The sequence below is a fragment of the Coenobita brevimanus genome, chromosome 56, assembly GCF_032717465.1.
Source record: "Coenobita brevimanus isolate Jiangsu-jjx chromosome 56, ASM3271746v2, whole genome shotgun sequence".
Classification (NCBI taxonomy): Eukaryota; Metazoa; Arthropoda; class Malacostraca; order Decapoda; family Coenobitidae; genus Coenobita; species Coenobita brevimanus.
In genome coordinates this window covers 5,808,911-5,828,370 of record NC_137009.1, presented here as the reverse complement: position 1 = coordinate 5,828,370, position 19,460 = coordinate 5,808,911, and the positions used below count along the sequence as shown (strand labels likewise).

Genomic DNA, 19,460 nt, shown 5'->3' with positions numbered 1-19,460 from the left:
ATGGAGATAAGACTGTAGTTAGGATATTGGAAGTAGTGTGTCCAGGCATAACTATGGGTGGCCCAAGGAGATATATTTACTTGGGTCCATGGGTACTCTTCTCGACACCGGGGGGATGGGCAGCAAAGTAGCCAAGCATAATTCAGGTTTGGCCAGTGGCTCCCCAGCCACCCGTATGGTTACGCCATTGGCTGGGCTGTTCAGAGTTTTGCTTTTGGTTCGTCAAGAAATTCCTTAACCAGCCTGACGGCGTGCATTGAGGTACCTGGAGCAGACGTTACACCATAAGCCCCATGGCCATAATTGTGCACCACCTGAAGCACACAAAACAAACGATTATAAGAATATTGAATGTGACCAGCTTCAGACGTCTCGCTAAAACCTTCCTGTAACTACTTCCTTTTTTCTGCCCTAATGTCTCTGTTACTGTTTTCTCTTCTGGTAATGATGAAAATATTGTTCGTCCCTGGCCCAGCTCTAAACATTTCTTGTGCTTATCTTTCATTCCTCTACCTCTGACTTTCTCATACTGGTAATTAAAATGTTTTCAGCAGATGTACGAGTACTTTCAACCCTATCTGGCCCCAATACTACATTTTCAAACGGTCCTGTTGGGATCCTTCTTGTTTTTCTCAAAAAGTTCTTTCGTCTTGACACTCTGCCTATGCTTTATTACTTTCCAAACTGCCCTCCTACAGTTTCTACACGAATCTATCTTTCACTTCCCTCAGCAAAAAGTTCTTCAATGGCTGTTCTGTAGTTGCAGTTGTAAACGGCCGCTGTTCTTCAAATATTAATATTGCTATTCAATAACTTTTGTAGGTGTACGGTCAACAGCAGAAGTTCAGTCCCGACCATGTGAGTGCTATGAACTTTTGGATACGACAACAGTGTATGAGAGAGAGTTTTCTGGTATGACTGAATTGACTAATATTTAAAAAATGGTATAGTCCTGCCTTCCATCATATCTCTGAAATATTAGAAAATATTGCCATAATTAGTCACCTGTACATCAAACACTTTACTGAATCAAAAGGCTCGTAGCAGGCAGGCTGATGGCGACGAACTGTCGATTGTATATTTAGTTTAGGAAGTGACTGGAAGTTATTATTTTTTAAATCATGCAAAGCCATGAAGGGAAAACGGCTGGTCACTTACCCTTATGTGTACAGGACTACGGTACCGTACCCTTGGGCTCCAACCTCTCAAAGGGTTAATGAAGGATTGGTTGTTGTCATATTTAACAATTTTTTTTCTTACAGTATTTCAGTATTAAACTGTTTTCGTCACCTAACAGTCCATCAGTTATTCCAGGCTCCTGATAATATTCCCTCAGATTCTCAGTGGTCCTTGTGTTAACCCTTTCACTACGAAGACGCCTTTTCTCTTGTATTCGCCCTACGGTCTGAGAACAATAACTGAAGTAATGTAGGTAGGATCAGTCTTTTAATAATCTGTCCAGTATCAGTAACAACATTTATTTTCTATTATTGCTATCACCATCATCATCATGACCTAGTTTCTCCTACTCAAGGATGGGGAAAGTAGCAAAGGAAGAGCCATACACACATTCACTCGCCATTCAAACCCACGTAATCCTTTCTTATGATCACATGCTGCATCTGCCCACATTTCTTTTTCTTTTCTTTTTTTTCATTTTTCTTCGCATTACCCAATCCATCGACTAACAGGTTAAGACAAATACGATTGCCGTAACCTTGTTAGATGCTCCTGCGTACATAATTCATCCAACCAACTCGATCCCCTGTCAGTTACCTAACAGCCTCAAATTCCATGTATTGTATTCTTGCCAATTTGCTAACACTAAATCATTTTAGAACTCCACATTCTGTAGAGTTGTTGTTGATACTGTAGATATTATTTATTTTTATAATTATTATTATTTTTTTTTTTTTGGGGGGGGAGATACAGAAGTCAGGCAATCCAAGACAGTTCGAGGTAGACTTGAAATATTCTGGAGCGATGTATCCTGGTTGCTAGTTTCTTTTGGTACATTTTATTCCTAGCATCAGCGTTCTCTATGTCATATTGTTCTCAGTTTTTGATCTCCTGCGCAGCAAACACTACTGAATCGATTGCTTTGTAAATGTTCGAGTATGGAGTCGTCAACATATACTAGTACACCTGGATATTGATACTGAGATCCAGCAGATACTTGTTGAGATATTGAGGATAATCAAAATGGCCGATTTTGAATGAACTCGGTGGAAATGTAGTGGGTCATGAGTGAACATAATCTGCATAGTATGAATGACCTTGACCTTGATCTCAAGGTCACAGGTTAAAGTCCTTTACAAATTTTGAGTCATACCAAAAGTATCTTAATATTAATTCTACAATGAAAACAAAAGTATTTTCATCTGGAATGTGGAGTTCTTTGAATATTGCTTCAGCAAATCCAGAGTTTTAGTTACATTTATTCTCGTGGGCCTCCCAGTGAACGTTAACTCTCTCTCTCTCTCTCTCTCTCTCTCTCTCTCTCTCTCTCTCTCTCTCTCTCACCTTGAGCGTTCTGCCTCCATCAAATGTCATCCTCTCCTTCTCCACTCTCACAACAGGTCTGTAAGGTCTCCATCCAACCCACTCCCTTACGATCTGTGGACAAATAGACAGGATGGGTTCAGTCTTTCAGGATCGTATTGAAAGTTGCATTCGAGGAATCGTTGCATCTTCTTAGCGATTGTTTTTGCATAATACTTCTTTAGCACTGGCCTTTGTGTTGTATATATCGTTTTAGTGCTGACTTCTTTTGCATCAGTGGGAGTATTCTTGTTTGTAAGCAAAAGACGTTATTGCTTTGGGGGGTATATATCTATATCTATATCTATCTCTCTGTCTATCTATCTATGCATATATATATATATATATATATATATATATATATATATATATATATATATATATATATATATATATTATGTGAGGAAGTAGGAACCAAACGCCGACAGCCCGCAAAATTGTTCCTTCCAAGAGAAAAACAAAATACAAGAGAGAGCCAAATTCAAGATCCAATCATTTCGAGATGCCTGGACACACTGCGTTTAAAAGACTGGAGATCATAGGATGCAGGAAATACAGACAGAGGGAGACAGTTCCAGAGTTTACCTGTTGCATAAATGAAGGACTGGGAATAACGGTTAACTCTTGCTTTAGAGAGTTGGACAGAAAAGGGATGAGAGTTTGCTGCTAGACGGGTGCTACGCGCCCGTCGTAGAGGTGGAGGAATGCATGCAGACAGTTCAGAGGAGCAGTGACCATTGAAATAGCAATAGAAAAGAGATAAAGATGCAACAGTGCGGCGAAGAGATAGAGGTTGAAGGGAGTCAGTAAGAGAAGGAGAGTTAATGTGACGAAAACCCTTTGACTCCACTCTATTGAGATGAGCTGAATGTGGGGAGCCTTCCCACACATGAGAGTTGTACTCCACACAGGGGCGGATAAAACCCCTGGATAGAGTCAACAATTGTGCAGAGGTAAAGGAAGAACGGAGTCGGCTTAGCACACCTAATCTCCTGGAAGCAGATATTACAAGAGATGTGATATGATCTTTCTAAGATAAGTCTCGAGTAAATGAAACCCCAAGCATGTTCAAGGATGATGCAGGATTAAGCTGAATATTATTTAACTTTAGTGGGTATACCTGTGGAAGATTTTGTCGAGTTGATAGGTGTAAAAACTGAGTCTTTGATACATTAAAAACAACCAGATTATTTTTACCCCAGTCAGAGATACGAGCCAAGTCAGAAATTAGGTGTGCCATAGCCTCATCCCATGTTTGCTGAAGTAACTGCTGAGATGGACGTTGCGGGAACCGAATGGAAAGGTGAAGGGTGGAGTCATCATCGTATGAGTGGATAGGGTTAGATGTACAGCTAAGCAAGTAGAAAGTGCGAAAAATAGTGAGGTATATGGAGATATCTGGCAGTTCCCTGTAGTAAGTCCACGTATCTTTATGAATGAATCGCTCAGAACCTAGAGCCTGTGAAAGGCGGACAGTGATTGGCTGAAGTTTTCAGTGGTGGTGAAGCACATATTCTCATTATATTTTATATACATAAATCAAGGTTAATAACTAATAAGTGGCACGAAACAATGTATAGAGAATACTACAGTATTTAATGATCGAACGTAGTGTATAACAGAGTAATAAGTGTCAGCAATCTGCAAAGTGTAACTGGCAACATAACACAGAAGAGCAGCATGTCAGCTGGTAGTTTCGTTTATTTATAATATTCGAAGCAGTGGAAACGAAGTCTAGTGAATCAGAGTAATAGATGATGACCTCTAACGAAGAGAACCTGCAATGCTTTCTTTAACGAATGTAATATTGGTATTATATTTTATCAATTTCAAGGGTTATTATGCTCTATGACACATGATATCTGTTAATGTGCATAGGCAGTATATTAATACTAAAGTATTTGTTGTCTTACTACTTTTTATATTTCACCATATATACTGAAATAAGAAGAGAGAAGACTGTACTATGCCAGTAAGACCTTGTAGTTCAAGGGAGAAGGAAGTAGAGAGGGACAGGAAACACGAGGAAAAATGAAAGAAATTAGGGACAGTTTAAGAGTTGAAAAGGATTGATTCGGGACCAAAGAGGTGCCAACAAAAAACTTTCAGTATCGCCCACGTCTCTGCAGACAATACCCCCTTACGGGGCTCATTCTCAGTATAAATGCATTGCATAAGAAACGCAAAAATATAGTATGATAATCAGCAACATTCATATATTATGAGATGGTTACCTTAAAATTCTTCCTAGCAACTCCACTTGATTACTTTCACGTCCATGAGATGCATAAGACATCGTTCTGTAACATCAAACAGAGACTAGGTAACCAATTATTCAGTTTTAATTTGCAGCACCTAACCAACACCGATCCTTCCCCTACAGTGTTTGGAGGAGATGGTAGGAAACAGACAGCGATGAAGACAGTGGAATGAAGAGGCTACCAAATGGGTAACTAGCGTCATTTAGCACTGGCAGCATCTGGATGCATAATTATGTTGCTTGACGTTAGTCAGTTCCCGGATGTAGGCTAAGTTGTTAAGCCCCGTCCACACTCTCGCCTATCGGGCAGTAACTGGCGGACTGTGCCCTCATCGGGCACAGTCTGTCAGGCATGACTGTGGTGTTGTCCAAACTGCTGAGTAGTTGATCAGGCAGTAAAGTTGACCGGTAGTCAGTAGGTGGTCGGCAGCAATTGAGTGCGATATGACCATGCGCAACGCAGTTGAAAAGAAAAAGAAATAACTCAGTATGGCATATAAATTGTTGCAATTGTAAAAAAAGAAAACAATGAAGAATGCAGAAAAACAACACTGTTAAAGAGGAAACTTTCTGAGGACGGCAAGGTCCTTGGCTCATGCCCGGCGCCAGACCACCGGGAAATGTCTGATGATTTCCTTTAACTACGGGCACTGGCTGTCCACTGGTTTGCCCATCAAAGTTGCCACAGAGTGTTCGATGAAGGGCTTTAAGATCATATGATTGCTTTGATATGTTGTTTATTTTATTTGTATATAATTTACAGCCATTCACTATCGATTGCCAGGATGTTTACCGTGTGCGATATATCTGCGAGATGAGCACGGTGCTGATTCCGACACATCTCTCACAACGGTTTTATCTTCTCTTATCTTTTCCAAGAATATTCATAACAATCATTAAATAGGACATGTAGCAGTAGTTGTTGTCATTGTTCCCTAGGCAGTCTGGCCGAACAGCCCGGAATCCCTAAGGAAGGCCACGGCCGAGAACGGGCTTTCCCACAGATCTCTCAAGGAGTGTATGTTGTGTTGTTTGCGTAGGTGACTGTGTGCAATATAGTCTTCCATAATGTGCTTAAGAGAATGGGGTGCTCTGTTATATCCTGGACAGGTATCAGCGACGGCGTCATCCATCCACTCTGGTAACTTAAGAGGGTTGGATGATGTCCACATCTCAGCCTGGACATGTTTTCTAATGTGGTGATGAATACAGGGACTGCATGGTAATCAATTATGAGGGTTTGTTTTTGCCTACCATATATTTGTCACTAATGTTGATAATGTTTCGACTCCACTAGCCTATAATTCATCATCTGTAAGCATAGAACAAAATCATAATATTTTACAGTAAGTTTATTTCCTGACAAAATATTCATTCTTCATAACATTATAAAATAATGTTCTTTCCAAAATAACGTGTAATGACGCCACAGGATTGTGAATGATGTGAGGCCTTCTCCTGAGGACCTACCACTCCCACATCATGTGACTCAACAGTTGCTGTGGCGTCCTTTCCTCGTTGGGTTCCCAAACATTAGCAATATTGGCCCAAAGGCTCTCAATGGGATTTATGTCCGGGCTGTTGCAAGGCCAAGGAAGAAGTTGTAGGTGGCGCTGATCCTCAAACCATGTTCGCACAACTCTCGCAGTGTGCACGGGACAATTATCGTGCATGGAAATGAAGTTTTCAGGATACAGAAGGGTGTATGCACGGACAGTAGGCAGCATCACCTCCTCTAGTATCTCTAGCTACTGCTCAGCCCTGAACCATCCCTCTATCTCTGTAACCTCGCCAACACCATGGAGACCAATCCACCCCCACACGTTGCATGTTACGTGACCACTCCATGCCTATCCGTAGATGTACCCCCGAACATAACTATAGAACATTATGTCCTTGGGAGTTTGATAAATAATACACATTAATGACTTCATTTTCAATCATTATACTGTAATATATTTTCCATAAGATTTATTTATTCGATTAAACATTACCTATTTTAAATAATTTTTCTCTCTCTCTCTCTCTCTCTCTCTCTCTCTCTCTCTCTCTCTCTCTCTCAAGTGTATATATATATATATATATATATATATATATATATATATATATATATATATATATATATATATATATATATATATATATATATATATATATATATATATATATATATATATATATATATATATATATATATATATATATATATATATATATATATATATATATATATATATATATATATATATATATATATATATATATATATTCATTCAGCTACAAATTATTCCAAGTACCGGGTACCGCAAAGAGAACCACTTGCTTGAATTATTAATGATATGAACGTTTGGTAAATTGTACTGTTTCATTTTCATTGTGCCTTTCTTCGTGTTGTTAAGCCTGTAACAATGAAGTTTCCCTTGGGAGGTTAAAGTGAAGATCTTCTCATCAGAAAAGATGACTATCCTCCAGTAATCAACGAAAGGAAACAAATACTGACCGTGTACTGTTAGGTGATGTGGCCATGAGAAAGAAACAGACACACACACACACACACACACACACACACACACACACACACACACACACACCACGTAACATGAAAAAGGTCGAAAAGTGATGGTGAAATGACTGAATCTGTGGGACACGTCAGATAATATCTGAATTTAAAATTTAGTCTTTGGTTGAATACGTGAAGATGATCATCAGAGAAGAAGGTGGCCAACGAGTTTTTCTCATTTTTTCCATGTTTTATTCTTGGATTTTGTTCATCAGGTATGTACAAATAAAGTGTCAACATCTTTGTTTAGGTATATTGTTGCTTGCATCATTGTTAATGATGGCAGCTTTTATTGAAGCCAGCAGGGATGAGGAGGCAACCTGGACAGGAGTCTTGTGGCTGAATGTTTAGATCAGAAACTACGTTGGGAGGGGGATGGGGGATGATGTTCTTCACGAAAAATCTCTCCATGATTGTGAACGGTGAAACATTTTTTTATGCAAGTGTGAAGGAACCAAAGGCTAGAAGCCCGCAAGATTTTTTGCTCAAAAAAAAAAAATTAACACAGCCAAACTGATGATCCGTTCATTTTGAAATGTCTGGACAAATCACATTTAAACGGCTGGAGGCCATAGGTAATAAGAAATACAGACAGAGGAAGGCAATCCCGGAGTTGACCACATGCATAACAGATGGACTGGGAGTAACATTTAACTCTTGCATTAGAGAGTTAGACAAAAAAGACTGAGAGTTTCATGCTAGACGAGAGCAACATACACGCCGTAGAGGTGGAGGATTGCATGCAGACACTTAAGTGAAGCAGTGACCAACGAAGCTGGGAGAGAACAGAGAGATAGATGCAACTGTGTGTCGAAGAGACAGAGGTTGAAGGGAGCCAGTAAGAGGAGGAGAGTTAAGGAGACGAAAAGCCTTTGAATCCACCTTCTTGAGATGAACTGTATGTAAGGAGTCTGCGCACACATGAGAGTTGTACGCACTGCATGGGCGAATAAAACCCCCGTTTAAAACCAGCAACCATGCGGGAATAAAGAAGGCAGTGAGTCAGCTTAGCACACCTAATCTCTTGGAAGTAGCTTTTACAAGAGGGGTTAAAAGGTAATTCCGAAAAACAGAAACCCCTATTGAGTTGGATAGTGTTAAAGACGTAAGAATTAAGTTCTTCATACATTAAAAAGAACAAGATTACTTTTACCCCAATCAGAAAAATGAGCCATGTCAGACATTAGGTGTGCCATAGCCTAATCCCTTGTTTGTCAACCTAACTGCTGAAATGGACGCTACAAGAAGTGATCGGGGCACATAGAGAAGGGTAGGAGTCGTAAGATGGCTATCTGGAAATTAAAGTTTTATTCCAGACTCAATCGAAAGGCTTTGAGATGTCAAGTGCTATGGCAAAAACCTATGATCAGGAGTCTGAATGGAAGGTGAGAAGACTGCCAGTGGATCGTCCCTTGCGAAATCCACCCGTACTAGCTACCGGAAAGAAGGTTGTGATAGGAAAAGTGCTTTGTTTTTCTTAAGAATTGTTTTAAAAGCCTTAGAAATACAGGCTATTAAGCCAACTGGGCAACTGTTAGAATGCTGGGAATGGCTAGCCTTCTTTGGAACAGTCGGAATGAGACGGAATTTCCAGCAAGAGGATTAAGGTACAAGTCGACAAAGGCAAAAGAATTTACCTAGGCAGGGGGTACAGTAAACAAAGAAGCACAGTTCTTGAACGCAACAGGGAGGACATCATCAGGCCCATTTGCCTTGATAGTACTGACACCAGTGAAGAAATTTAAATGTTAATCGTGAGCATGTCAAAGGGGAAAAGAGACGGAGAAAAAGCACCAGAATCATCTAAGATGGAGTACGAGGAGAAATTCTGAACAAAAACTTCTGCTTTTTCAGTAGACGAAATAGCTGCAGAACCATCAGAGAAGGAGAGAGGAGGGAATGAGAATGAAGTAAAATTATTTGATTTTTATTTTTTTGACAAGTTGCCCGAAGGAACAGGAAGAGCTTGAGTTGGAGAGCACAGAGCATTTATCACGAATGATATTGTTAGCAGAGTGGAGAACAAACTTAGCCCCGATTTAGGCAGATATATAACAGAGATTAGATTCAGGGGCGGGTTGTCTCCAGTACCTTTTGCAGGCCTTCTCCTTGTTGTAGACAGCATTACAATAAGCATGATTAAACTTTTTTTTTTTTTTAATTAGTTACTGAATAGGGGAAAGGAATGTACGCTTCTATACCCGAGAGAATAACCTCCGTAATCCGTGAGGAACGCTCAGATGGCTCTCAGCCATGGAAACAATGATCATTCCAGGGAAATGTAAAAAGTACTAACTGAAGGCCTCCCAATCAGCAGCTCCAAGTGCCACAGCAGCCTGTTCTTGGGAGGGTCTACAGGCTTTACTGGGGTGATAGGACAGCTTAATGTGATAAGCTGTGATTGGAGGAACCCAACAGAGAGAAATGATTAACATAATAAGCAGAAGGATTAGTCGTAAGAGAGAGGTCAGTTATGTTGGAACTCTCTCCAAGGCAGCCAGAGACACAGGTAGCGTGTTGTACGAGCTACTGTAGGTCATTAAGGATAGAAATAATATAAACTTGTTCAACAGGTGGATCAGTGAATGGGGAGGATAGGCAAAGGTAGTGGCGATCATTGAAATCATCTGGAATCGAGATTTCAGAGAAAGATGAAATTGATAGGATATCTTCCATTTGAGAAGTATGATAGACAAAGAATATTTCAGAGTCAGTAGAATTAGGGAAAAAGTACACAGCACTGATAAAGTTAGTCGAGAATGACAGGATACTCAGAGTCAGAGTATAAAGAATTCAGACGAGAGCAAGGTATGTTGTTGTGTACATACCCACAACAGCAAAGCTTAGCTAAAAAATGAGGATGGAGAAAATAAGAGGATGCAGAGAAAGGTTTGCTGTCAATTGTCTCGGATCCCTCACAGAAAGTGAGGCTTAGAAGGAGAGAGGTGATGTTTATTAGAGAAAAAATTAGAGGAAAGGCCATGGATGTTGCAGAAATGAATAGAGAGTGAGTCAGACAATGGTTCCATGCATCTCTTGCACATAACCGGGAAAGGGATGGATGGATGGTGGGGGTTTTTATGCTGCCCCTCCCCCGGACTCCAATGTTGGGTGTTGAGATGCCATTTTGTGCATGTATTTCAGTGTTGACAGTTGGAGAAAAATGCATAGGATAGAAAGTTGGCCTGCTTTCTGTGTTACTGAAACACTGAAAAATTTTAGTAAAGGGGGATGGTCATAAGCTAGTCTCAAGGCCTGGTGAAACGGGAGTCCAGCTCTCCCTGTCACCAGCTTTCCATCCACCTTGGGAGTACCTACTTGTTCAAGTTGAGTTACGGTCTTCCACTTGGAATGTAAGCTGCAGGGCATATTACCCCACTCGCCTTTCATTTCCACTGACGAGATTCCCATGTCCAACACTTTAGGCAACAACTTTGCTCTCTCTGTCTCCCAACAGGAATAATCGACTTGCTCCAGCCATAAGGTTTGTGGCCATCCCCCTTGTCCCCTCCACCCTGGATAAATTTTCACATACCACTCTATGGGAAGGATCAGGTTATAGATCTTGACTCAATCTCACAGGGTCTATAATGCTCGTATATCTGCTTGTACTAGTGATACCTCATGATCCTACAAAAGGCACATAGCACCAAAATGTCAGTTTACTGTGTCAAAACACCATTTAGTGTTCATGTCTCCCAGTCATAAGGTTAGATTAGGAATCGTTCGCCTTGAAGGCGTAAATTTTTGTTCTACGCGAATATAAAACAGGGTCAAACACTCAAAATAAATTAGTTCATAACAGCATAAGCCAGATTAATGCGACTGGGGATCTCATTATCCGAATTCCCAAGATAAAAGAATCTGTCCATAACTCCTGTATAGTCATCACACGCTTTTATATATTCGCACTGTACTGTTTCATCCATCAAGACGCCACATGCCTGAACCTTGGTCTTGATCCCCCATCAATAATCCTATTGCTTTTGTCAATCGAGAAATGCCTTGGGATCACTCTAGAGTGTCTACAGGGACTCAGCTTGGATAACTGGAACATCGGCAATGTGAAAGTCAATAACCAAATAATGGCCAGTCCACAGTGACACAGCCCATCTCAGTACAAAGTCCATGCTTGTGTTGAAAAGTCAAGTGGAAAGGATTCATCCCTGCCTTGCTTCAAGACTTACTGGAAAGATTTCACAAGTTCTCTCCTCACACCTGACAGTCATTTTTTTTTGGAATACAGGCCACTTATGTGCCTATTAATCCATGCAGGGAGCCAATGGACTCAAAGGAGTTTCCAAAATGCATTTTGATTTGTAGAGTTTGAAACTTAGAAATCCACAAAAGATGCTGCCAGTCTCTGCCAAAACTCAAGACAGACATCTGTCTTAAATCAACTGTGTATTTCTTGAACGTGAATCCAGATTGCTTAGATGTCTGAAACTTTAGTAATTTACACTAAAATGTATTAAATGACCATGAAATCCCTCGCACACTCAACAACACTAGGCTATGATAGCTGCTGCAGTAATGTTGATTTTTCTTTTCCCTTTGCAGACTGGCATGACAGCCATCTTACCCCGTCAGAAGGAATGATACCATACCACCAAGAGGCTTCAGTGAATGCACGTAGTCCCTGGATCGTAGCTTCACTTTCCGCTTTAATAATTTCCACAGGAAGTACATGACTCCAGCCGTCCTACAGGTTTTCAAATTAGCCACTGCAGCCCTAATTTCATCTAGAGAAAAGACAGCACCGTCAATTGATGGGACTGGAGTTTGTGTTTGCGGATTAGAAAACACCTCTACCCTGGGATGTTCTCAGTGTAAAGCTGCTCATAAGTAACCATCCTAAAGGTACCTGTGCTCATCCGCCCCTGACACTAGCCGTCCATTCGCAGTTCGAAAGGCAACATCATCTACATGATGATGATGCAGGAAAACTGGGGATTTCCTGGTTGAGTATAGATATGATGATTGCTTTTTTTCAGGTATAAGGTATTTGGTATCAAGCGTAGAAGGTGAAGATTTCAGTGACAACGTTTATTCTCGTAGATAGTTGGCCAACAGGTTTTAAGTAGATGTTCGAAATACTTAGTGGTTTTACGGATTTAGAATTTTACATGCTTTTGATCATTTGCCAAAGTATCCGTGACGTATATGGCGGTTGGGTTTTTTCCTCCTTGATTTCTCTTTTTCTTATGGCTGTGCTTAGAGGAATCCTGATTTCGAGCCTTATTGATTAGTAATACATTTTTTAAAATCTATTTTCATATTCTTTTCTGGGATAGTTCCACCACTTTACAGAAAAAGCTTTCTGGGCTGGTTGTGTAAGTTTTGGGATATGTGGATATTTTATTGTTCTCAGAAACTCGTTTTTTTTGTTCGATGATCAAGTGTGTCCAGAAGTTTTTCCATCTGTCTTGCTTGAGCACTTTGATCAATTACTCTCTTGGTACTCTTTAGTTTGTTCTCATGTGGCGAGTTTGATTTTTACTTTGAATTGTTTCCATCTTTAATGAGTTGTTTCGTTTGAGGGGAGAAATTAGGGTTCAAGTTTTTGGTGTTGCCTTTCGACAGGTATCATTTGATGGTCCTTGTAATAATTAGGTAGAAGGTGGTAACAGTTTTGTAATTGTCTGCAAAGAGTCCAGCTTAAACTATCTAGTGTTTGTTCCATGGGTTTCGTTAACCAGGCTCAGTTGCCTTTTTGTGGTTAGTAAAGTTTTCCTCCCTCTGACCGGATTTGCTTTTATTTTATATGATAAATTAATGAAAGATGGTCTGATGAGAGGGCATGAACTACTTCCAAGGTGTTAAGAGATGCTACCTTAGAGGTGCATAATGTGAGGCTGGAGGAGGAGGTTGTCACTGGTTCTGTGCTGAGGTCATGTTGAGGTATGGCGTGTCTGTGTTTTTATTCATGTGTGTGTGTGTGTGTGTGTGTGTGTGTGTGTGTGTGTGTGTGTGTGTGTGTGTGTGTGTGTGTGTGTGTGTGTGTGTGTGTGTGTGTGTGTGTGTGTGTGTGTGTGTGTGTGTGTGTGTGTGTGTGTGTGTGTGTGTGTGTGTGTGTGTGTGTGTGTGTGTGTGTGTGTGTGTGTGTGTGTGTGTGTGTGTGTGTGTGTGTGTGTGTGTGTGTGTGTGTGTGTGTGTGTGTGTGTGTGTGTGTGTGTGTGTGTGTGTGTGTGTGTGTGTGTGTGTGTGTGTGTGTGTGTGTGTGTGTGTGTGTGTGTGTGTGTGTGTGTGTGTGTTCATTGAAATCAGCAACTATTAATTTATTAGGGATGTTCTCCAGTGTTTGGGAACTCCCTGCACTGTTGTTTGCAAATGATACTGTGTTGTTAAATGAAGACGAAGGGGAGCTGCAAGGCTTGAAGGATGAGTTTGAGACAGTGTGTAAGAAACGGAATCTAAAGGTGAATGTAGGGAAGGTTAAAGTGATGGTCTTCTAGACAAGTGAAGTCAGTGAATGTACAGTGAGGTTGGATGAGGAGGAAATGGAGAATGTGAGTGCATTTAAATACTTGGGTAGTGTGATGAGTAAAGATGGAAGTTCAGAGGGTGAAGTGCTTGAAAGGGTGCAGCAGAGAAGAAGGGATTCTGGTTCCTTGAAAGCAGTGATAAGAAACAGGGAAGTGAGCATGGAAGTGAAAAAGCTACTACATGACAGTATTGTGATACCAATTTTAACGTATGGAAGTGAAGTTTGGACCTTGTTGGAGGGACAGAAGTCAAAAGCGAGAACCAGTGGAAATGAGTTACGTGAGGGGAGCATGTGGAGTCACGTGGAGAGTGAGACCGACAAATGAAGAAATGGAGTATTGTGGTGTGGATGTGGATGTGATAGGAAGCATTAGGAGGAACACATTAAAGTGGTTTGGCCTAGTGGTGAAGATGGAGAGAGAGAGAGAGACTGATGAGGAGAATGTATGTGAGTGAGGTGGAGGGGAGAGAGGGAGGGGGAGGGGAAGAATGAGATGGAGGGATGGAGTGGAGAGGCATATGAGAGAGGGGTGTGTGAAGCAGGGCAGTGAAATGGCGGGGGACAGAGTGACATGGAGGCAATTTGTTCGTGGCCACCCCTTACGGGATGAAGGCATCTGGCAATAAGTAGGTAGGTAGATACATAGCCCTCCAGTATCCTGAGTGCATGTTGCAAGTGGAGGTATGTATTATGTTTAATATGTTCTGTGCCTCATTGGATATTTGGATCTATATTACTGTTATTTCTTTAATACTGTCATTGGGAACATGTACATTTTGTTGTGTAGTGTTTGTGGATACTATTTCTTGGGATATATGGGTTATCAGGCCACCCTCTTATGTTTGTTCTACCTTGTCCAACTATAGTGTACTTGACGTAGAGTGTTGACTTTTAAGCGTAGTCTGTTATTATTGGTAGGTCACTGCGTATGTGAAGGAAGTTAACCCGGCACGTTCCATCAACGTATGGGTACATCAGACCTTTTTTTCATGCTGACACCCGTCAACATACCAGTATGTTCTGAAACTGCGAGATCCGTCATTTGCACATTTTTCAAGTTTTGTGGGTGGTTTTCAGCAGCCATATGTGGGGGACCTTCCTCTACCTGCCACCAGGTGGCGACACTGCCTGACCAAGCGTGACATCCCCCCCTCCCCCTCATGCCATTGTCTCGGCAACTCATCTGTTAGCAGTGACCTGGCCAGTAAAGACATGTTGTGCCACAGTCTCTCTGATGACAAATATTAAGGCTAGTATGATTCACCAGTCGATGATGATGTGGAGGACAATGATTACATGGCGCCAGAGAAAGAAACGAGCAGAAGTGATGAGGAGGTAACGTCGCCATGTAAGATGCAGTATGTTAATGTGTTCAGTGAGTGAAACAACGATAATATCGCCTATATTATTGTGTGAAAACCAATATATACTTGTCGTACATATAAAATCGTACCAAATGAACAAATATCTACTTATTGTGAGTGGTCTGCAATAGTTATCGCTACCATAGAAAACGTGACAGCAGCAGCGTGGCTTCAGAGAACATGGTACCAGGTGTTCAAAGGGACACCTGTATACCTCACTTATAAGCTCAATTGAGCACGTTATTGTGATTGTTCCATTTTTTCTCACAAAAAGCGGAGGTTTGAGCCAAAAATAAAAATCCAAAATCAGCCAGGACTTGGGGGGGGGGTCATTGGTGAAAAATCGGCAAGGCTGTGGCGGGTTAAGTAATGCTGTAATCATTGTGATAATACCATTGATGTGTATTTGTGATTTATTTAAAGTGTGTTTTTCATTTTGAGGATGTGTGAACGTTTGCCTTGTTTGCATCCACATGTTTGGTGTTATGTAATTTGTTTGTATGATAGCAAACATAAAATGCAAATATGCAGCCACTACATGTAGCTGCTGCATTTGACTGTCCAGCGTCTGTATGTAAAGTTCTTGCATTTGGGGCATGTGTATCTGTATGGACTAGGGATGCAGTCTGTGTCTGCAGGTATGTGGAGTAAGTCAAACTGGCCGTCCAGAGTAACTGCAGGCCTTCGGAGAGAAAAAAAGGAAGATGTGTATCTCCAGAAGCGCAGTGTTGTGCTGATGCCATTGCCCGCCGTTATACTTTCAGTGGATGTAAAATGTTGAGAGCCGTTAATGCATGCTGGTACTTCCTCAATCTGGGCTTAGCTGGTTCCTTATGCAGGCTGGTTCCCCATTCGTGCACATTGGGATCAACATGGGAAGACAACCGTCTTCACTGCCAGACAAACAGATAAATGGATAAACAGATAGACAGATAGATGGATGGATGGATGGGCAGATGAACAAATGATTAAGTACCTCACCTGGGCATCCTTCAGACTAGGTAGTAGTTCGGTGACTCGCTTCCAGATGGACAGCGAATCGTACTTATCAACTTCAGCATTGTAGCTATCAAACTGCTTTGTTCCACCCAGAGTCACCAGCTCCATGCCAGGAATAATGAACGTGTCGTTGTCGTTGAAGTAGAAGTTCCTTACTCCAGGTGCTCGAACCTAAAATGATAATTTTTAATAATTCAGCGCAGCTTATTTCATATACAGGGCAGGAGTCAAGAAAAAAAATAATACAGTCAAGTCACTGTCGTAACTATGAACTGTTCTGCAGAAAGAATAAGGGAAAGATATTATAGTCATCCAGCATCGCTTTTACTGAAAGAGAGAGAGAGAGAGAGAGAGAGAGAGAAATGGCTGTAACTCTGATAATTCCATCTCTAGCATGAAAAGGCCATAGCGATATAATTGAAGGCCTTCACTTAATCTCAGATCACCTTCCAGCAATACCGGTACCTTTGCAATTTATTGATTATAATTATCTATCAGTCTTTATCTATATCTATCTATATAGTTATCTATCTCTATCTATCGATCTATCTATCTATCTTTCTTTATATATATATATATATATATCAGCAGCAGCCGTTCATGTCCACTGCAGGACCGGCCTATCCCTATTGAAACAGGGGCGATACAACCAAAATATCTCTACCCAGTGGCTTAGGCTGTCTGATAGAGACTATGTAGGGTGCGAAGTGCTTGTGAGAGTGATTGTAGCGTTGTAATGGCTTTGGATGTGTGTGTAGTCTGTGAATAAAGTGTCATTGGCACGCCTTAAGCCGACAGGGTGCAAGCATACTAGTATGCGACCCTGGTTCAAACACAGCACGCCTTATGTCCGCCAACGCGGTCAGTGGCTCGGTGAACGCTTCCCAAAGTTTTTACAACACTGGCTGGAGGCAAACCCACGTCCAACAGCGAGCAAGACAAACACTCTGCCACTGTGCCACAGAGGCTCCATATATATATATATATATATATATATATATATATATATATATATATATATATATATATATATACCTATATATACGTATCTCCCTCCCTCTCTCTCTCTCTATCTCTCTCTCTCTCTCTCTATATATGTCTCTGTCTGTCTATATATCTATATATCTATATATATATATATTTTGTTTATAGCTCTCTCTCTCTCTCTCTCTCTCTCTCTCTCTCTCTCTCTCTCTCTCTCTATATATATATATATATATATATATATATATATCCATATATATATATCCATATATATATCCATATATATATATCCATATATATATCCATATATATATCCATATATAAATATCCATATATAAATATCCATATATAAATATCCATATCTATCTATCTATCTATCTATTGCCAGACGCCTCAATCCCGTTTGGGGTGGCCACAAACAAATCGCCTCCAAGTCGCCCTGTCCAACCACCATTTCACTCCCCTGCTCCCAATTCACACCCCCCTCTCTCATATACATCTCCACCCCATCCCTTCATCTCATCCTCGGCCTTCCCCTCCCTCTTTTCCCCTCCCTCTTTTCCCCTCCACCTCACTCACATACACTCTCTTCGTCAGTCTTTCACCCTTCATCCTGTCCACATGGCCAAACCACCTCAGTGTGTTCCTCATAACGCTTCCAATACCATCCACATCAACACCACAACGCTCCTTTATATCCTCATTCGTCAGCCTGTCTCTCCATGTGACTCCACAGGCTGCTCTTAAATAACTCATTTCCACTGCTCTCACTCTTGACTTGTGTCCTTCCAACAACGTCCAAGCTTCACTTCCGTATGTTAGAGTTGGTATCACAATACTGTCATGTAGTAACTTTTTCACTTCCATGCTCACTTCCCTGTTTCTTATCACTGCTTTCAAAGAACCAGCTACCTTTCTTCCCTGCTGTACCCTTCCAAGCACTTCACCCTCCAAACCTCCATCCTTACTCATCACACTACCCAAGTACTTAAACGTACTCACATTTTCCAATTCCTCACCATCCAACCTCGCTGTACATTCACTGACTTCACCTCTCTCAAAGACCATGACTTTACTCTTCCCTACATTCATCTTTAGATTCCGTTTCTTACACACTCTCAAACTCATCCACCAATCCTTGCAGCTCCGCTTCGTCTTCACTCAACAACACAGTATCATCTGCAAACAACAGTACATGGAGTTTCCAAACACTATCCTCTCTCACCAGGGCCACTCCAACATCCACTACCCTACCTTGTACCTCTTTTATTACCCCATCCATGTACAGATTGAACAACCATGGAGACATGACACATCCCTGTTTCAACCCAACTTTCAAAGAGAAAAATTCAGTTAGTTCACCATCCACACTCACTGTAGCCTTCGCACCATCGTACATACTCTTCACAGTATTCAACAACTTCCCATCTACTCCATATATTCTTAATACTTTCCACAATCCTAGTCTATCCACCCTGTCATATGCTTTCTCCAAATCCATGAAAGCCGCATACAACTTCTTTCCCTTCTCTAGAAACTTTTCCACTAAAGATCTAAGAATGAATATCTAATCTACACAACCTCTTCCCTTCCTAAAGCCTCCCTGTTCTTCTCCAACTAATTTCTCTGTTCTTTCTCTAACTCTGTCAATAAGTATCCTACCTTACACTTTTCCTATTATACTAAGAAGACAAATGCACCTCTAATTACCACACACTTCTTTTTCACCTTTTCCTTAGTACAAGGGAATAATTATACTGCTGACTTCCAATCCTCCAGGAACTCTACCTTCACTCCCAGGCCCAAATCTGCACATCTTCCACATCCATTCTACTACTATCTCTCCCCCCATACTTCAGCATTTCACCACACACTCCATCCAATTCCTGGGGAACTTTCCCTGATTTAACTTTCCTTCATTGCTTCCACAACTTTTATCCTACTGATTTCTTCCTGTCTTCCCACCCCCCTCCTTCTCCCAGCCATTCCCCATGCCACTTATACTCGCATTACTTGCCATCCTCCACGTTCAACAATTCCTTAAAGTGTTCTCTCCATCTGCTCACTTTTTCTCAATAATTCTCCACTAAGTAATCTACCATTTTTATCTTTCACTCCCCTGCTAACTTCACTTCCACCCTGTCTTACTCTTTTCACCTCTCTCCAAAACATTTTCTCTTACAGTCCCCTCCACTTTACACTCAAATTTCTTCCAAATTCCTCATCCACTCTCTTCTTACTCTCTCTTACTAATCTTTTCACCTC

At 41.0% G+C, this 19,460-nt stretch overlaps 1 protein-coding gene across 1 annotated transcript in view; it reads right to left on the bottom strand.

The window, feature by feature from the left end:
• Nucleotides 1-200: 200 nt before the first annotated feature.
• The window catches only part of LOC145401625 (D-aspartate oxidase-like), a 90,931-nt gene continuing 71,671 nt past the window's right edge, over nt 201-19,460 (bottom strand). The window contains exons 6-8 of the mRNA XM_080273818.1: nt 16,194-16,382; nt 2,524-2,616; nt 201-314 (exon numbers count right to left, since the gene is read on the bottom strand). Of these exons, the coding sequence (XP_080129944.1) occupies nt 201-314; nt 2,524-2,616; nt 16,194-16,382 (396 nt within the window). The remainder of the gene's footprint in view (nt 315-2,523; nt 2,617-16,193; nt 16,383-19,460) is intronic.